The sequence below is a fragment of the Dreissena polymorpha genome, chromosome 13 (assembly GCF_020536995.1).
Source record: "Dreissena polymorpha isolate Duluth1 chromosome 13, UMN_Dpol_1.0, whole genome shotgun sequence".
In the NCBI taxonomy this organism is placed as follows: domain Eukaryota; kingdom Metazoa; phylum Mollusca; class Bivalvia; order Myida; family Dreissenidae; genus Dreissena; species Dreissena polymorpha.
Genome location: NC_068367.1, coordinates 37,341,640 through 37,360,695, shown reverse-complemented (window position 1 = coordinate 37,360,695; position 19,056 = coordinate 37,341,640). Strand labels below are relative to the sequence as shown.

Below are 19,056 nucleotides of genomic sequence, written 5' to 3'. Positions count from 1 at the left end.
ATTTGAATCAAAGCGCTGAAGGCACTGAAGATGTTCGCTATTGCATAATTTAACACGCAATTCATTTTTCAAAATCAATCGCAAGTTTGAAATGAACACACGCCATTCAACTTTAAAAAGTGTGTGTCATAGCGCACGGGTCGAGTTTTGTGTGCACTTTTTATCATCCTTATTATTTCATAGAAATAACTAAGACAAAATAAAAACAGCATGCTTTTTTGGAAGTTCTGAAAGCAAAGAAAGTATGATGAAAATGGTAATGAGAACTTAATATAAAGAAAATTTGCAGTCACCATCATATTAAAGGAATATTTTTTCTAATATCAAATGACTATCTCACCAAGAATATAAATTCATAATGAAAGTTCCGTGTACAAAACTTTTGATTTTTGACACCATATACAAATTCAAAATATACAATAATCTTCGTATCTTGTATATGGAGGAATAAAAGTATATAAACATTGCTGTTTATGCTTTACTTGTTACCCGAGCAGTTCACACGGCGTCAACAACGCTGACATAAACATAGGTATAGAGCACTAATGCGCTTTTAGGCGAAGCTGTTTCAGTTTTCATCTTAGTGACTTTAACATAACGCCAACAGACACGCATGAATATTTTCGAATATTTAATAAGCTGATTCGAGAAACAACCTCTGAATTTTTGCTACATCACTGCGTATGTGCTCAATTCAAAGGATGTAGCACTGTTCAGTGTAAGGAATTCCGGACTACTCTCTGTATGCTCAAACGACACAAATTGTGGCCCTGTTACAATTACGCGTTACAATCCATCTCGCAGAATTTCAATTTCGCCTCCAAGATGAGAAAACAATCATTAGCGAAATAGTATAGTGTCACGATAAGAGAAAATCGTTTAATTATCATACCACAATGTTTGCCGTACTTGGTCAGCACGTCTGGAAATCATTCCTTAATGCGTCGATAGGCTGCCATTATTAACAAGTTTGCTATTTTGAATTCAATTTTGTATCAAAAAGCATTGTTTTTAAATGTGGGATTTTCAATTCGCAATGAGATTTGTAATGACCCTCGTCATGCGAAAATGGGTCTTATTCCATATGCGCCCATCATATAAATAGCCCACTCAGCTATCCCTCCTTCTGGTAAGGAGAACATAACATATTGAGTGATTTTAAAGCGAACAGCGTCGCCTATGGCCTGACTGCGCAAGAACACATGTCGAGCTTAACAAACGCTTGCCGAAACGCATAAGACCCATTTTCGCATGACGGCGCTATTGACGTGTGATTTATATGTGACGAAAGAAAACTGCGTTTAAATCAAATATAAACATACGATATATTTCGATAATGAAGAAAGATACTCATAACAAGGCATATGAGGACACATATGAAGTGCTCTCCCGTAGTATATTTTTTATTTACTCACACTAATGTGTGGTTTGACAATGCTAACACACATTTCATGCGGTGAATATGCAGCTTACAAGTGAAAAACACAACACAATAGTTTAACTTTTGTTTAATTGTATTCAATTATTTAGAAAAGTAAATTGCTAACTTTATTTCAAAGTCGGCGTATACGCCGACTACATTTTTAAAAGACATGTATTGTTATAAATATATTTAATATAATATATTTAGTTGTTTTCGGTTTTAGCGATTATAAAGCATTTTCGAGGTTGCCTATAGTATTATGCCTGAGTAATTGATGAACTCATATCCAACTGTCAATGTATTGAGAACTGTGAATATAAACAAGCTAACCCTTCTACTAAGCTTCTACTATTGCGTTGCTAGCACCCGTAAATACAAAAGATCGCCGCTATGTGTTGAGAACCAAGAACGCTTTCCAGAAATACCCGATGTAGTAGCTTCAACGAGGTTATGAAACAGGTCATTCGTATTATTATTATAAATTATTTGTTATATTCGGGTTAAGCGATTATGATTTTTTTAGTCTATCGTATCGCTGAAGTTATTGTTGAACTTATGTTCAACGTTTTATAAATTGAGAATATAAATAAGCGTCAACTTTTTCCCAAATCTCTCAAATTACGACCTGTACTACGTCATTGAGTTGTATGTGAGAGCGTAACCTATTGCGTTGTTATCGCCCGTAAACTTTCCTTTGTTTATCGACAGGCGCATCTATTAATAGCCTCATATCATGAATGCCAAAACACCCGCGAAAAAGAACCACGTGACCAAATAGGACGCTAAACGCAAATACCATGCGACTACGACTTTAATTATGTAAGAACGCTCCGCAATTCCTCTGAAGCCGGGGCCTTGTGATTGCTTTTACGTAAAGAATTGACCTCTAACTGAAGTAAGCAAAGGAAACGCATCACCTAATTGACCCATTCCTTCTATGTGCGAAGGCAGATTGAATTTTACTAATGTACGGTTTGCCTATTATAACACACATTATAATGCGGTAAATATGCGACTTAAAGTAAAAAACACTATAATTAAACTTTTGTTTTTAATTAAGTTATTTAGAAACCAAAATTCCAAACCTTATTTCAAAACAGCAAGACTACATTTTTTAGAGAATATTCTTGTTATATTTAAATGTTTTTTAACAGTTTCAGCGATAATGAATCATTTTTATGTTGTCTATCGTATCCCGGTAATAATTGTTGAACTCGTGGTCAACGTGTTATTAATTGAGACCTGTGAATATAAACAAGCGTAACCTTATACTAGTGCGTAATTCTCACCCGGACTCCCCTTTGTTTATCGCCAGCCTCAGATTTATGAATGAGATGAGCGAAAATACTACGTCACGCAGACGCAGCAGAAAGTGGACTATTTTAATCATTCATAAACAATCTCCTCCGCGACACGTGCAATACGATCATTGTTTTTTTATTCTTTTCTATAAAACACCATTCGAAACTATTGCATTTAACACGATATTAATATAATGTTTCCATTTGTGAATAAACATAATTGGAGAACTCAAACCTCTTGCATAAATTATACAACTCTTTCTTCGCGCGTAGTGTAAGCGGGAATTGGGCTAATCATACCCAGGCCGTATCGACCTGAATTTTACATCAAGCACATTAGACGGTCGCTAAAGCGACCATCTAAAAATGGGTTACTAGCTACTATAATCGGACAGTTTGTTGCGTTCGGTAACGTGAACTGGTTTAACCAGTTCACGTTGGCACTGGTTATTTATTTTTTGATAACGGTTTTTCGCACTAAATGTTACAATGCCATAGGGAAGTTTACTTTAAACCTTACGCATGTATCCAAATGTGTTTATTTTGAAGTTTATTTACAGGTCCATCAGCCTCACCAAGAGTACATATGTGTATAGGCGCAATCCCCCTGTCACCTTTGATTTGAAAAAATAAATAATTTAGAGCTAAAGCATATTGAATTTAACGGGTATTCGCAAACAATATTGGTTATCCAAATAAACCACCGAATGGCGGCCAATGGGGCTCGATTGGTCATTGACGCTCGATTGGTCTTTGCATGTACTCCGGGTACTCTTAAGTGTACTTACATGTACCCCGGGTACGGTAAAGATACTAAAAGGTACCCGAGAAATTTAACGCTAAATCGATCGTTGTCGGCTATTTTTTTTATTAATTAATGTCAATTTTCTGTGAAATATTATCGAAACTCATACTCCAAAAAGCATGTTGATGCAGTTTTTTTTAAAGAGAAAATTGTTTAAGATTATCGGTAGCGCGTTTTACGACATCGGATTTTGGGCGGGAATACAACTCGGGTACAGTCTAATATGGACCGGGTACGATTCAGTATATTTACCGTACCCAGGGTACATGTAAGTATACTTAAGAGTACCCGGGGTACATATATGTAAGTAGCACCCGAGCCGACAATGACCAATCGAGCGTCATTGACGACTCGGGTACTTCTTACATGTACACCGGGTACTCTTAAGTTTACTTAAATGTACCCCGGGTACGGAAAATATGCTTACATGTACCCGGCCAATCTAAACTGTTCCCGAGTTTTATTCTCGCATAACATCCGATGTCGTAAAACGCGCTATGAAATACGAAAACTAATTATATTTGAAAAAATGTCCTCAAAATGCTTTTTTACCACGAGTTTCGATAATATTTAGGCCAATTTACTGAATATTGACATAAATGTGAACATAATAAATTTGAAAAAAGCCGACAGCGATCAATTTAGCATTAGAATTCCCGAGTACGTTTCAGTATATTTTCCGTACCCGGGGTACATTTAAGTATACTTAAGAGTACCCGGGGTCCATTTAAGTAGTACCCGAGCCGACAATTACCAATCGAGCGCTAATGATACCTTAATGTGATGTGGTAGATATTGCATGTATCCAAATAAAATGTTGACATTTATCCAAATAAAATGGTGAACACTTTAAATCGATTTTCAATATATAGATAAAATATATTTCTTTGAATACTTATAACTTGAAAACCTATTTAACATTAATATTTTAATAGATTTCCAATACTAAGGACTCGAGTACACACATATTATTTGAAGTTTTCGATTCTCGTATAGGTTTGTTATTTGGCATCTAACGCATTTTAGCCGGCGTCTGCTAAGTCTGTTCAAATCATGCCCCTGCGGTAACAATTTTTACGCCACATGGGGTCACAATATTTGTAAAGACTTTATCGTAAATATTGATAAACTTAAAAAAATGAAACCGCAAGCGTCCAGAGTTTGATATTTGGAGTGTACCATTGTATAGTTTTCCTCATTTAAGTGAGTTTAAATCATACCCATATGGTCGAACCTAACCACGCCCCAAGGGTTATCTGGTTTATATAGAATCGTATATTGAATAACGTTAAAAATCTCATCGCCTGAAACCTTATGGCTAATGGGTTTATTATTTGGTGTGCGACATCATATTGTTCTCCTCTACTACGTTTGTTCAAATCATCCCATGTGGTCAAATTTGGCTGGGGCTGTAGTTGTTATTTGTTTGTCTTAGATGTTTATTCTCAGAACTTTAATTTGTTCTTATACCGTTTCAGACCACAGTAAGTCTGTATCATACATAGTAAGACATCTAAGTAAAAACACACGTATTACACAAACATCGAAAAATTTGCACGCTACAGGTTAGTTTCTACATGTCAGTGATGAGGGACCTAGGGCCACTTTGTTTTATATTAATATTTACCAAACATGTTCAGAAAAAATGTTGTCCGTGACTTGAGTAACATATTTTAAATAGAAAAATGTTTATTCACTTTAGTTGGTTATCTGTAATAAAGACACTATATCGGCTTTAAAGGGACATTTTCACGGATTTTGGCATGAATTGAAGTTTGTCATTAAACGCTTTATATTGATAAATGTAAACATTGGATCTAAAAAGAAGGCATCACTCTGGATCAGAAGACGATTTATTTCATAAATCAATATCTTACCGAGGAGTCCGGAGATAACACGATTGTAGAAGGCACACGTGTGATCCGAAACTCATGAAACCTGATCAGAACATGTGTCCTAATGATATATCATCCGAATGTAAAACTTGGTCATGTGAGGTAAAACTAGGGCAAATTAAAGAAATAGCTTGTTAACAATAGAAGTCGCATGTTTTGTCCAATCTTTGTAACACTTGGTCATAATATTCCTTCTAATGATATCTTGGACGAGTGTCCGTAAAAACAACTCTCACTTAATTGTTTTGATAACTATTTTAGATGGATCATATTTCTTTTATACTTATAAACTCAAACAATGTCTTTGTATGGTTTTAATAGCTTTCCGATAATTATGACACTGGTACACTACAATTTTGTGTATATTTTCGATTCGCGCGTCACGTTTTGGCATTCATGTTTTCATTTTTGTGTTCAAAAGTATATGTTATTAGCATTGTGAAGATGTGCGTTTGGTTTGTAATTAATTCTGGGGAGCGTGATGTTTGGCTAGCCCTCGGTTTTACCCCCGAATCTTCGGATTGAATGTTTAAAGGCGATGGTCTTATCTACTTATGTAGTTTCTGGTGCCTCACATTCGGTTATAATAATATATTAAGACATTAAATATTCATGTTTCATCAATCAATTTTAACATGTTATTCTTCTAAACTCATTCTTCTCAAAATTGTTTTGTTCCTTTGGGTTACAAATGAGCGCCTTGGGGCACATGACTCTCCTGTTGTTTTCACGTGAATAAGATTAATGGTTACTTCATATTCAAATTTTAACTCGTATTTGCTTGAATTTTGATGCTTTACACGAATATAGTTACATAATTTTTAAACACGAACAGAAAAATCACCGTTTTATCGTGAATGCAAAAGCCACGTTACATGTAATGGTTTCAAGAATTTTAGGATTATTCACATTTCAATAAAATGTGTTTGAATGCAAAATATGGCAAAACGTCATTCACGGATTGTAAAATGGCCCCTCTTTCTTTGATACATAGTCGTTGGGTTTATCACATTGGGTATTTTATTTGGTCGATAGACCTTTTAAGAGCTCTGCAAACATAATGCGTTATGATTGGTTGTGTGTTACCTTAAACATACCAAACGTGACAGTTCATGTTTAAACTTGCTTTGCGTCGACTCGTATAACAATAAGCAAAACAAAACAGTGGAAGTAAACAAAAGTTTATTAAGGTTTAAATTGTTCACACAGTCATGTAAGTTTGACATATGTAAGTTGCTTATATACTGACTTTAGTATTCAATGTTTGGACAGTGTTGTTTTAAAAAAAGATTCATACACGTTTATGTTCTAGTTGAGGTGAAATAGGATTGTTTATCAAAACTAAATATTCAAGATGGCGACCTTTTCTCAGTCAACTGTGGCTAAAGGCTCTGACTCAGTTATAGACTTTTGTTGTTCGCCATGTCTAGAACACAAAACTGACCAGTGGGCGGAGTTTTACTGCGAAAACTGTCTTAAATTTTATTGTGCAAACTGTATAAACCTTCATGGTCAGTTGTTTGGGAAACACGTGACATATGGAAGGAGAGAAACAAAAAAGTGGCCAGTGCCCAAAGAAGTGGAGGATTTCCTTCAAAAATGTGACATTCATGAAGGAAAACGTCCAGAATTGTTTTGTTATGACCACAGTCAGCTGTGTTGCACTGATTGTTCTTTTCTCAATCACAGGTAATCCCGACATTATTTGCTTATAAATGTGTTTATTTTCATCAAAATACCATTCAATAAAGGATTGTTGAGATAAATAACTTACATATTAATGTTCTTGTTTTTTTTGCATATGAATAATTTGAATAAAATCACATAAGTATTTAATATTAATTCTTTTTTTTAATAAATAAAAATCAGTACAAAAATGAATAAATTTCAAATCAACGACTATTACCCAAAACGACCATTTTGAAAAGAAATATGATAAACCAAAGTATGAATACATATTTTCCTTCCAGACAATGTGTTAAAGTGACACTGATATCCGAGTCAGTCAACGGACCTCCACCAGATTTGCAGAGACTATCAAGAAAGATTCAAACTATTCTTGTAGAACTACAGAGACTTCAGAATAATTGGGACACCAACATGCATTCTTTGCAGGTGTCGTACAACGAAGAATTACATGAAATACGTCAAACACGCCAGAAAATAAATACAATTTTAGACGAGATTGAAAAGACCACCCTTAAAGAGCTAGATGCTAAGATGACCAGTTTGAGAGCTGCCCTCAATACTGATTTGGAAAATTGCAACAAGCTAAAACATGAACTTAAACGACTCAGTAACGCAATAGAAAATATTATTGATAAGGGCAAAGCTGACCTTATATTTATTGCAAGTAAGAAATGCCTGGAAAAGATAAAGCAGTCTGAAACGTACCTGAAGGAGAACTCTGTTCAGGTAGAAAAATACTGGCATTTCAGGCAGACAGTGATGTTCAACAGTACTTGTCTAAATTGTCAGGTCTCGGGAGATTTGTTGTATGTACTCAAGCTATTCATCTGCAAGGTGACCCAGACCAGGTATTAACTGTCCACGAGAATTCAAAGTATTATGTGAAAATGGATGACGAGAGCAGCTTTTTTAAGTTAATGGAGACACTTATGAGGGAATATTCTATCACTGCCGTCTGTGGTCTGTCTAATGATCAGATCCTTGTTGCAGATCAGTATAATAATTACATTAAGCTTCTCAATCATCAATACATTGTGGTGAGTCATTATCAATTTACTGCTCATCCACATGATATATGTCAAATCACACCAAGTGAAGTAGCTGTTGTTGCAAACGATGATGAGACACATGAGGTCCAGTTTGTCTCGATATATGATAGGCGGCTGTTTATGGGAACAAAGTTAAAGTTTGAACATTCATGTTTTGGTATTGCTCGTTATAGCAAAATCCTTTATCTAACTTCTGAAACTGCACTTTATACGTATTCAATTAGTGGAACCCGGTTGAATAAGCTGTATGAGGATACAACAGCTCGGGCCACAGGTAATATAACGGTGGATATATACTGGTTTCATTTGAAATTCTTACAAGCTATATTAAAATATTATAATGCTTTTTCCAGATTAGTTAACTCAATTGAATATTTACATTTGCTCATTCCAGAAAATTATGTTTGCAACTATCCAATTATGATGTCCCTCTTTTGTTGAAGTATGTTTTGACACATTTCTTTATTGTATATGAGTTGTTAATTATATTAATCGCATTTGTAAAAATGCCAAAGCAATAAATATATCAGCAGGCTCTATCTATGTCAGTTAGTCCATATTGAGATAATTTTATTTCTGTGCATGTTATTTGGTTTCAGCATTAAACAAACAAAGCAATATTCATGCATACGTGTTTCATTGTGAGAAAAAATACTAAACTATTTAAAATAAACAGCCGGTAAGAATAGCAGTGTCTTAATTTAAATAATGAATATGTAAAGCTCGTCTACCGATCGGGAGATCACGGGTTCGATCCCCACAGTGGGAGCGTTCTTGAGATTTTCCCATAGACACCAAGTCCTGGTTCTAGTCCCAGGAAACGGACTCGAACGAGTTTTAAATCGAGCTAAAATAAATAGGTTAAAACTAAACTTATCAATGATCTTAATCGGTACTACTTTTTCTTTACAGTATCTAAGTGTGCAGTGAGTCCATCAGGTGACAGGATATTTGTGACTAAGCCAAACGTGAACACGGTCCTCACGCTGGCCAGAGATGGCACAGTTCTTTACATCTTCACACACCCAGACCTCCAAAAACGAAGTGGAATACATGTTACTGCTCAGGGACAGGTTTTAGTCTGTGGAAGTACATCTCGAAATGTCCTACAGCTGGATGGCGAAGGCAAGAAGAAGCTGGCAATTCTTGGTACCTTGAGGAATAGCAATTATTTCCCACAGACAATCTTTTACGATAAGAGCGCAGCCTCCATCATTGTGGGACTAGCTAATACATTATCATTCACAAAAATTCTGGGGTTTTATCCCAACAATTTATTACTTGTGTTGCCAAGTAATGACAAATGATGTTTATGAGTGGAAAAGTACTTTCATCAAAATAAATTTCATGGAATCATGGATCTGTTATCATATGTTGTAAGAAATCAACTGCTTTGCTTGAAATCAACTATATTGCATACATGATTTTTTATCACATTAGAATTTTATATGAACTTCGTATTATCGTAATATTAAGCTGCATCTGGCAAATGATTAACATGTACATACATGATTTACTTGTGATACGGTATGTTCTTCAATATTGTTGTGTACTTTTATAAACAAAATATAAGAACTGCAGGATGGAGTTTGAAAGGGAAGGTTTAACGAGTTCTTTTTACTCTTTTACTGTCAATATGTGTTTTGTTCTAAGAAATATTTAGTCACATAAAGTAGCAATTATGTATTGTACATATTGTTTTTTATATTTTTGGTTGATGACCATTATACATGTTTGTGCACATGTCCTACGTGTTATTATCCTTTCCCATTCCCTATGTTTTGCTTAATAAATTATTGTATCTCAAATTTATCTTGTTATTTACTAAGCATGGAATTGAAAACCAATATTTGTATTCTAATATTCGCATTTTCATTCAATATAATATTTTAAAATTATTGCTTATCATCAAGTTCCAACTTTACGACACTTTTGCATGAGTATTAAATGCATTTTTGATTTGTTCTTTCTTTTTATTAAACAACAAACAGTTATATATTAATTGCACTTGCTATTAGAACAGTTAAATAAATCACACATTGTAGTCAGGAAAAACTGAGAAACATAAATTAATTAATCAAACGGATCAAAATATCGAAGCTATAATGGCTGAATCTGTGATTATACCTGTGTATATTGTTGATCCGGTAATATTGTCACAAGTCTACATTTACTAATATAAATAATCAATCAAGTGTCGAGGTTTACTACTGTCAGTTTGCTTAGGTTATACCGACTATAGACACTGAGCTGTCAATATCCAAATCTTACCTGTGACACAGGACAAATGGTTGTTATAAACCATATATTTTAGTTTTTTGTGTGTTAAATATTGTCTTCAAGTCTAGTGAAGACTTCTTTATGAGTAGCATAGGTTACAAAGGACTCGTACATAAATATTGTATTAACTGTTCACATTATGCTTTTGAAACACCACTCGTGTCTGTATTCCCAGAAATATAGCGGGGGATTGGTGTCCTTCGAACATATTTCTCGATTTAAGATTATTTTTCCATTCGGGACTCTACCCTAAAAGGAACTATTAAAAAATAACTAGCCCTATGATTTGTTAAATTCAGGTCATAGAGGTTTATAAAATGGAATGATAACTATATATTTTCAAGTTCAAAATGCGGTCAACATTAAACATAGATATTTTCAGTGTTGACAATACTAGATATGCACCAGGATTGAACAAAATTGCAGTTTGTAGCCACATGTTCTAAACATTTGAACAATGCGACAAAGGCTTGTGGTGGTTTCTAACAAATGACCGTGGTGAAACCGGGTTTACGCCAAGAATTTTGTCAAAAACATAAAGGAAAGACGGTAGGTTTTTTCCTTGATCAAATAACAGATGCAACCTACGCAACTGACATAAGTGAAAGCGCTTCTATTTTTACATTGATCATCCATCACAAGGACAGGATGTGCACATCGTGCGTTGAAAAATTGTCATTTGTGTACTTGAAATTTGCACGACGAGAGACCATAAAACCCCTAAAGTGTTTTAGGAAGACGGTCCCCAATTTTGCGCGCACCATTCGACATACTTGCGTTAGTCGCTTGACTTAAACAGACAACTTACAACCACATTACGACGATTGCTACAGACGCGTGTTGAAAATATGATGATCAAGTTGTCTTGTGATGTTATGTTTAAATGTGACAAAAAGTTTGCTTGAATTCGTGTAAACACTATTGCTGTACCACCATATCCATTGCATTGATTTTTGACTGGAAAGACGATCTTGAAGATGATGTCTTTAGCAGAGGTGAAGATCGGCGCCGGCATAAATAAGGTTTTCGTTGCGCCCATGGGCGGAAAGAAGAGCACTTCTTGGCTAATGCAAAACATTATTTACCTAAATGACATGAAATTTAAAATGTAGCACATATGTATTTATCGAGATTTCATGCTCTTCTAATAGACCACTAATTTTCAGATGTTGTTCGTTTACTCGAAAGAACGTCGACGTGTGCAATGCCCTTGAACATTTTGTCGCTCCTCAAAATAAGCATGCAAATCCGAATCGATTTTAATTTGGATGAAAAAGAGTTTGTGTGGGTCTGCAATACTTGATATTTGTCCGCCTTTCGTTCCAATTGTTTGTCAGTCTGTCGCTCCATCGTTCGTCAATTTTTGTTTCTGCACGAGATCTCAGACAAATGATACCAGATGTATATGATGTCGAATGCAGCAACCCTTTAGAGCGGACATTAACAGTTTTTAGGTTGTTCCGGTCCAATTATTTTTCAGGGAGTTATCAACCTTTGAATATTCACACTTTTATTATTCTACACTGTTATTTTATTGAAAGCCTCGGCTGATATATTTCTAAACGATAGGGAACACACATGTGATACTCTATCTCTTAAACGATACGGCAGTAACCTGGTATACTCTATCACAAATTGACTGTTATAGAGGCCTCTTTACCGAATATAAGACAATGTATCAAGCAACTTTGTGTCAAGTTGATATCAACGTACAGTTATGATAAATGCAAAACAGTTTACTTTAACCCATTTCCGGTATTTTGCTTGCGAAGCATACAAATAAGTTTTCACAGTATAAATGTGCTATTTTGAGATTAGTGTGTGCGCGTGGTATCCTGAATAACTGGCGCTGTCGTGGAAAAAACATTGAATGAGCATGAAATTTCGGTTGTAATCCTTTATAAGCACCGCGAATGTTTCATTAACCAAGGGGGCAAATAACCAGATAATGCAAACTGTATGCATAAAAATTACTCATAGATATGTGTGTTAAATAGGGCAACACATAAATTACACCAAGATTTGCAATGGCGCAATCAAGTCGCCATCAGAAAGCACATATACATATTATGTCGTCAGTATTGTTCAGCTTACCAATTTATTTGCTTAATAAAATGGGAACAAATAATCTAAAGAATTGCATGCACGCACTTTTAAATATAATACACCGTTCATTTACGGAGGCGAGGAATAAGGTATCGGGTTCCTTTTGTGCGCGATATATTTTAATAAAATAAGACCAAAGTTTATCAATGCCTATTGTCAATAAACGAGTTAAACCCCCATATCATTGTAACTGATGGCTTGGTTAGATATAATTACCACACTAGCATAAGTGTACTTGGATTGGCTTGATTTTAAGGCCGGTATGTATAAACACTTACCAGTCAGTATTTTTGGCTGCTTACTTTAGCAAAAACTGCGCCAGTCGTGTATTGTGAAAGATGTGTCGTGCGTCGTCAATATTTATCTTGTGATCACTCTTGAGGCTACATTTATTATCAAACCTTAATGTAACCTGTTTAACACTTTAAACACTAAAAAAGGCATCACTTTGGATCAGCAGACGATTTATTTCATAAATCAATATCTTACGGAGGAGTTCGGAGATAGCCGACGTATCACGGTTGTAGAAGGCACACGTGTGGTCCGACCTTCATGAAACCTGATCAGAACATGTCTCCTAATAATATATCAGCCGAATGTATAACTTGGTCATGTGAGGTAAAAACTAGGGCAAATGAAAAAAAAAGCTTGTTAACAATAGAAGTCGCATGTTTTATCCAATCTTTGTAACACTTGGTCATAATATTTCTTCCAATGATATCTTGGACGAGTGTCCGTAAAACAACTCCCACTTAATTGTTTTGATAACTTTTTTAGATGGATCATATTTCTTTTATACTTATAAACTCAAACAATATCTCCGTATGGTTTGTATAGCTTTCCGACACTTATGACACTGGTACACTACAATTTTGTGTATAATATTCAATTCTCGTGTCACGCTTTAGTATTCATGTTTTCATTTCTGTGTTCAAAAGTATATATTATTAGCATTGTGAAGATGTGCGTTTGGTTTGTAATTAATTCTGGGGAAAGTGTGATGTTTTGCTAGCCCTCTGTTTAACCCCCGAATCTTCGGATTGAACGTTTAAAGGCGATGGTCCCAGTTTTAATCTTTTTATTTTTATAGTTGGTGTTCTATTATAAAATGAATGGATATGAACCAGAAATTCTCACTACTGATGTTGTTTCTGGTGACTCACAGTCGGTTATAATAATATGTTAAGAAATTAAATATTCATGTTTCATAAATTAATTTAAACATGCTATCCTTCTAAACTCATTCTTCTCAAAAGAGTTGTGTTCCTTTCGGTTTCAAATGAGCACATTGGGGCACATGACTCTCCTGTTGTTGTTTTTTTCACACGAATAAGATTAATGGTTACTTGGCATTAAAATTGTATCTTATTATGGCTTGAATTTTAATACTTTACACATAGTTACATAATTCTTGAACATGCACACACAAATCACCATTTAATAGTGAATTTTAAGATTATTCACATTAAAAAAATGCGTTTGAATGCAAAATATTGGAAAAAGTCATTAACTAATTGACATAGGCCCCTCTTTCTTTGACACATAATCCTTGGGTTTGGGTATTTAATTTGGTCGGTTCACCTTTAAATAGCTCTGCAAATATAATGCGTTATGATTGGTTGTGTATTACCTGAAACATACCGAACGGGACAGTTTATGTTTAAACTTGCCTTGCGTCGACTCGTATTACAATAAGCAAAACAAAACAGTGGAAGTAAACAAAAGTTTATTAAATTTAGATTGTTTACACATGTAAGCTGCTTATATACTGACTCTAGTATTCAATGTTTGGACAGTGTTGTTTTAAATAAAGATCCATAAACGTTTATGTTCTAGTTGAGGTGAAATAGGATTGTTTAACAAAACTAAATATTTAAGATGGCGACCTTTTCTCAGTCAACTTTTGCTAAAGGCTCTGACTCAGTTATAGACTTTTGTTGTTCGCCATGTCAAGAGCACAACATTGACCGGTGGGCGGAGTTTTACTGCGATAACTGTCTTAAATTTTATTGTGCAAACTCTATTAACCGTCATGGTCAGTTGTTTGGGAAACACGTGACATATGGTAGGAGAGACACAAGTAAGTGGCCAGTACCCAAAGAAGTGGAGGGTTTCCTTCAAAAATGTGACCTTCATGAAGGCAAACGTCCAGAATTGTTTTGTTATGACCACAGGCAGTTGTTCTTTTCTCAATCACAGGTAATTCAGACATGTATTTGCTTATAAATGTGTTTATTTTCATCAAAATACCATTCAGTAAAGGATTGTTGAGATAACTAAGTTACATATTAATGTTCTTGTTTTTTTTTGCATATGAATAATTTGAATAAAATCACATAAGTATTTAATATTTATTCTTTGTCAAAGAAAATAAATAAAGATATCAGTACAAAAATGAATACATTTCATATCAACGACTATTACCCTAAACGACCACTATTTTGAAAAATAAATATGAAAAACAAAAGTGTAAATACATATTTTACTTTCAGACAATCTGTTAAAGTGACACTGATATCCGAGTCAGTCAAAGGACCTCCAACAGACTTGCAGCAACTATCAAGAAAGATTCAAACTATTTTTGTAGAACTACAGAAACTTCAAAATAATTTGGACACCAACATACAGTCTTTGCAGGTGTCGTACAACGAAGAATTACATGAAATACGTCAAGCACACAAGAGAATAAATACAATATTAGACGAGATTGAAAAGACAACCCTCAAAGAGCTAGATGCTATGATGACCAGTCTGAAAGCTTCTCTCAAAACTGATTTGGACAATTGCAACAAGCTAAAACATGAACTTAAACGACTCAGTAACGCAATAGAAAAACATTATTGATAAGGGCAAAGCTGAACTCATATTTATTGCAAGTGAGAAATGTCTGGAAAAGATAAAGAAGTCTGAAACGTACCCGAATGATAACTCTGTTCAGGTTGAAAAATAACTGGCTTTTCAGGCAGACAGTGATGTTCAACAGTACTTGTCTGAATTGTCAGGTCTCGGGAGATTTGTTGTATGTACTCAAGCTATTTATCTGCAAGGTGACCCACACCAGGTATTAACTGTGCATGAGATGTCAGAGAATTATGTGAAAATAGATTGCAAGGGCAGCGCCATTGGGGCTGTTAGGAATTATATAGGGTTCAATGAGCGATCATGCTGTCACTGCTCTCTGTGTTCTGTCTCATGATCAGATCCTTGTTGCATATCAGTATAATAATAACATTAAGCTACTGAATCATCAATACCAGGTGGTGAGCCGGTATAATTTGACTGCTCATCCACATGACATCTGTCAAATCACACCAAGTGAAGTAGCTCTTGCAGTGAATGATGATACGACACATGAGGTACAGTTTGTCTCGATGCATGATTTGCGAATGGTTATGGGCACAAAGTTAAAGTTTGAACATTCAGGTTTTGGTATTGCTCGTTATAGGAAAGACCTTTATATCACTTCTGGAACTTCTGGAACTGCACTTGACAAGTATACAATTAGTGGAACCCGGTTGAGTAAGCTGTATGAGGATACAACAGCTGGGGCCACAGGTAATATTACGGTGGATATATACTGGTTTCATTTGAATTCTTACAAGCTATATTAAAATATGATAATGCTTTTTCCACATTATACTCAATAGAATATTTACATTTGCACATTCCATAAAATTATGTTTGCAACTACCCAACTATAATGTACTTCCTTTGTTGAAGTATTTTCTTGACACAATTCTTTATTGTATAGGAGTTGTTATTTATATTAAGGTAGTACAACTGTAATCATTTCCAGCGGTTTTTTTGTAGATCGGTTGACGTCGGCTAATGTCGATAAATATCGTAACTAAAGTCGTGAGATGTCCGTTTTGTTCGGTTTATTATTAACAAAGTATATCTATTTTGACGTCGTAATATATTGTAATATGCATATCATCGATACAATCTATTATTGAATTATATAAAACATGCTTTCATTTAAGATTTATCTTGTTTATTACGACGTCAAAATAGATTTTTCTTTAAAAAGTGTGTTAAAAATGAACCTGAAGTAATATATTTTCGCGACAAGATAAAACAAACAACAATCGTGAATCGTAACCAAAAAGACGGTTAACGAGTAAAAAAGAAGTAGCAAACAGAAAACAATATGTACGTAGAGTGCAGTAACATTGACAGCCAGTTGGTAAACACTGCAGCGTATGGTAAAACCAACACAGTCAAAGACAATAGACCAGTTGACGAGTGACGTCACGCGCACCTGCAAAGTTTAGACTCCGCCCACTGGTTGGCAAAAAGAGGTGGAATTCAAATAAACACATATAGAGAAGGTTGACAAAATCATCGTTTTTAATGATAATCATGCACATATCAAATATAATTTTACTAATTATGTCTAAATAAAAAATTAGCATGCAAGGGAATGCATCCTTGGGACGGTTATATTGCTGTTATTAATTGTTTTTACTCACAAAGAACTCGGGAGTGGAACACAATCTAAGAGCTCGATATGTGGTTACCATAAAAATCGCTCTATACTTGGCACTTCTTCGCGACCATTTTTAGTTTTTTAAAAAATCTCAGAAATTGAAATTCTTTCAGAATAAATTAAATTTAATGAACGAAAACAAATAAGAATGAAAACAAACAACCAATAGGTCTATTTTCTGAAAGCAACATAGGGTATCTGATTTGAACCTTTATGTCTGTAAAAAACTTACTTTGTTACACATTAATTAAATAAATTCCCTTGACTAATGTAATTGTTTTATTTAATTGTTCACACTTATTTTGACACTCTTAGTTGCAGGTTTTATATCCCGGTGTTTAATTGCACCTCTGTTCAACACAAACCGATTATCTCGTTATGATCGGATACTGTCCAGACAATTACAAAGAAAACATGGTGTCATAAAGTAAAACCCAGGGACCTAATCTTGGGTCCCTGAATAAATCACGTGGCGGCAGACGAGTGTCTGGTCATTAAACACAAGTTACGATACCTCCATGTCATCTCTTGGCATACTGAGCAGTCATTGAAGCCAAATTTTAAAGCTAAAATACTGAACAGTTGCTTCAATAAAATATTTTAACATTTAAAAAATGAATACATTTGTCGGAAATGGATTAACAGGAACTATATATATATTAGGCATTTTAATCAAAATTATACATTGTTTAATAACTATACATTTAAAATATTGTGCAATTTTACTGCTACGCAAGTAAGGTATTTAACGGGTACCGGCAAAAGTAAACTCAGCTATTACGTGTAAAGCTTGTACATTACTGCAGTGTAAGAAACACCATCATGAACAAAAGCAATCACAATAGGGTAAAACATAATTTCGTTAAATAAATTAAATATATGCATTTATCATAAAATGCTATATGTTTATTACTCCCTATTACTAGTAAAGAGATTTCAATATACATGCAAAGACAGTTCAATTTGCATAATATGCAGGTTTTTCCGTTTGCATGCTAAATTGTATTAATATTTTTATTTAATGTAAAAGAAAATCACCACAATATTTAAAAATTATAATGTATTACGCTTTTTAGGGCTTTGTTTTATATTAAATGCACCTCTGACACTATCGATCGCTGATGAAAAATAACTCTATCTACACCACTTACAATTATAATGAAATTAATACATTTTTATTATTGTTGAAATATAATATATTTAATTCTTACTATCAGAAAGAATACGGCTATTTTATTGTTTTGTTTTGTGGCATTGTCAGTATTTAGTCTTCCGATCACGTTTACTTTATGCTTATAACTACTTCGTATTTTTATGACGAGGAAATTTGATTTGTGTATATACATCTGTTTGGTACTAAATATGATATATTTGCGCTATATTTTAACAGTTTTAATGTTTATTTCGGTCTTATTTCCAATTTATTGACTAAACAAGAGCCCGTTATACATTTTTTACGTTACTGTAACCAGTGTTTTGCCAACCAGTGAGTGCGCATGCGCAGAAAATCCCGAATGTAAACAATAACATTCAACTGGTCTATGGGAAAATGGACCTGGAAAAGTGGAATACCTGCTTTGTTGTCAACACAAAACTTGAAACAGGTAAGGTCATAGATATATGATCAGAGCATTTATATAAAATACACATACGGTAATCATTTATATAGACATTCAGCTCAAAGATGTAAATTACGGGCATTATTATCATTATATTATGGTCTTTGTCTATGCTCTATTTACTGTAAACATCGAGATACAGTAACCAGAAGTAAATGTGTATTTGTTTTTTAGATCTTGTACTTACTTGTATCTTTGCTATAGTTATATTTGTTTCTGCATTTAGCAATCGTGGACAGCCTGGGTGGACCATCCCGTGTAAACAATATGCTGTGAGCCTGTCCACATTTAACCTCAATTAAAACAATATCGAACACTAACTTAAAAATAATGGAACAGCCAGCTGGTGAGGTGATAGAGCAAGTTGCGACTGAATCAGCTAGGATTGCAGCTAGCGATG

The 19,056-nt window shown here is 34.4% G+C and overlaps 1 protein-coding gene across 1 annotated transcript; it reads left to right on the top strand.

The window, feature by feature from the left end:
- Positions 1-6,516: 6,516 nt before the first annotated feature.
- Positions 6,517-7,983, top strand: LOC127855624 (uncharacterized). Its single transcript, XM_052391373.1, has 2 exons — positions 6,517-7,113; positions 7,395-7,983. The coding sequence occupies exons 1-2, from the start codon at positions 6,779-6,781 to the stop codon at positions 7,966-7,968; spliced, it is 909 nt and encodes a 302-aa protein (XP_052247333.1). The 5' UTR covers positions 6,517-6,778; the 3' UTR covers positions 7,969-7,983.
- Positions 7,984-19,056: the final 11,073 nt, after the last annotated feature.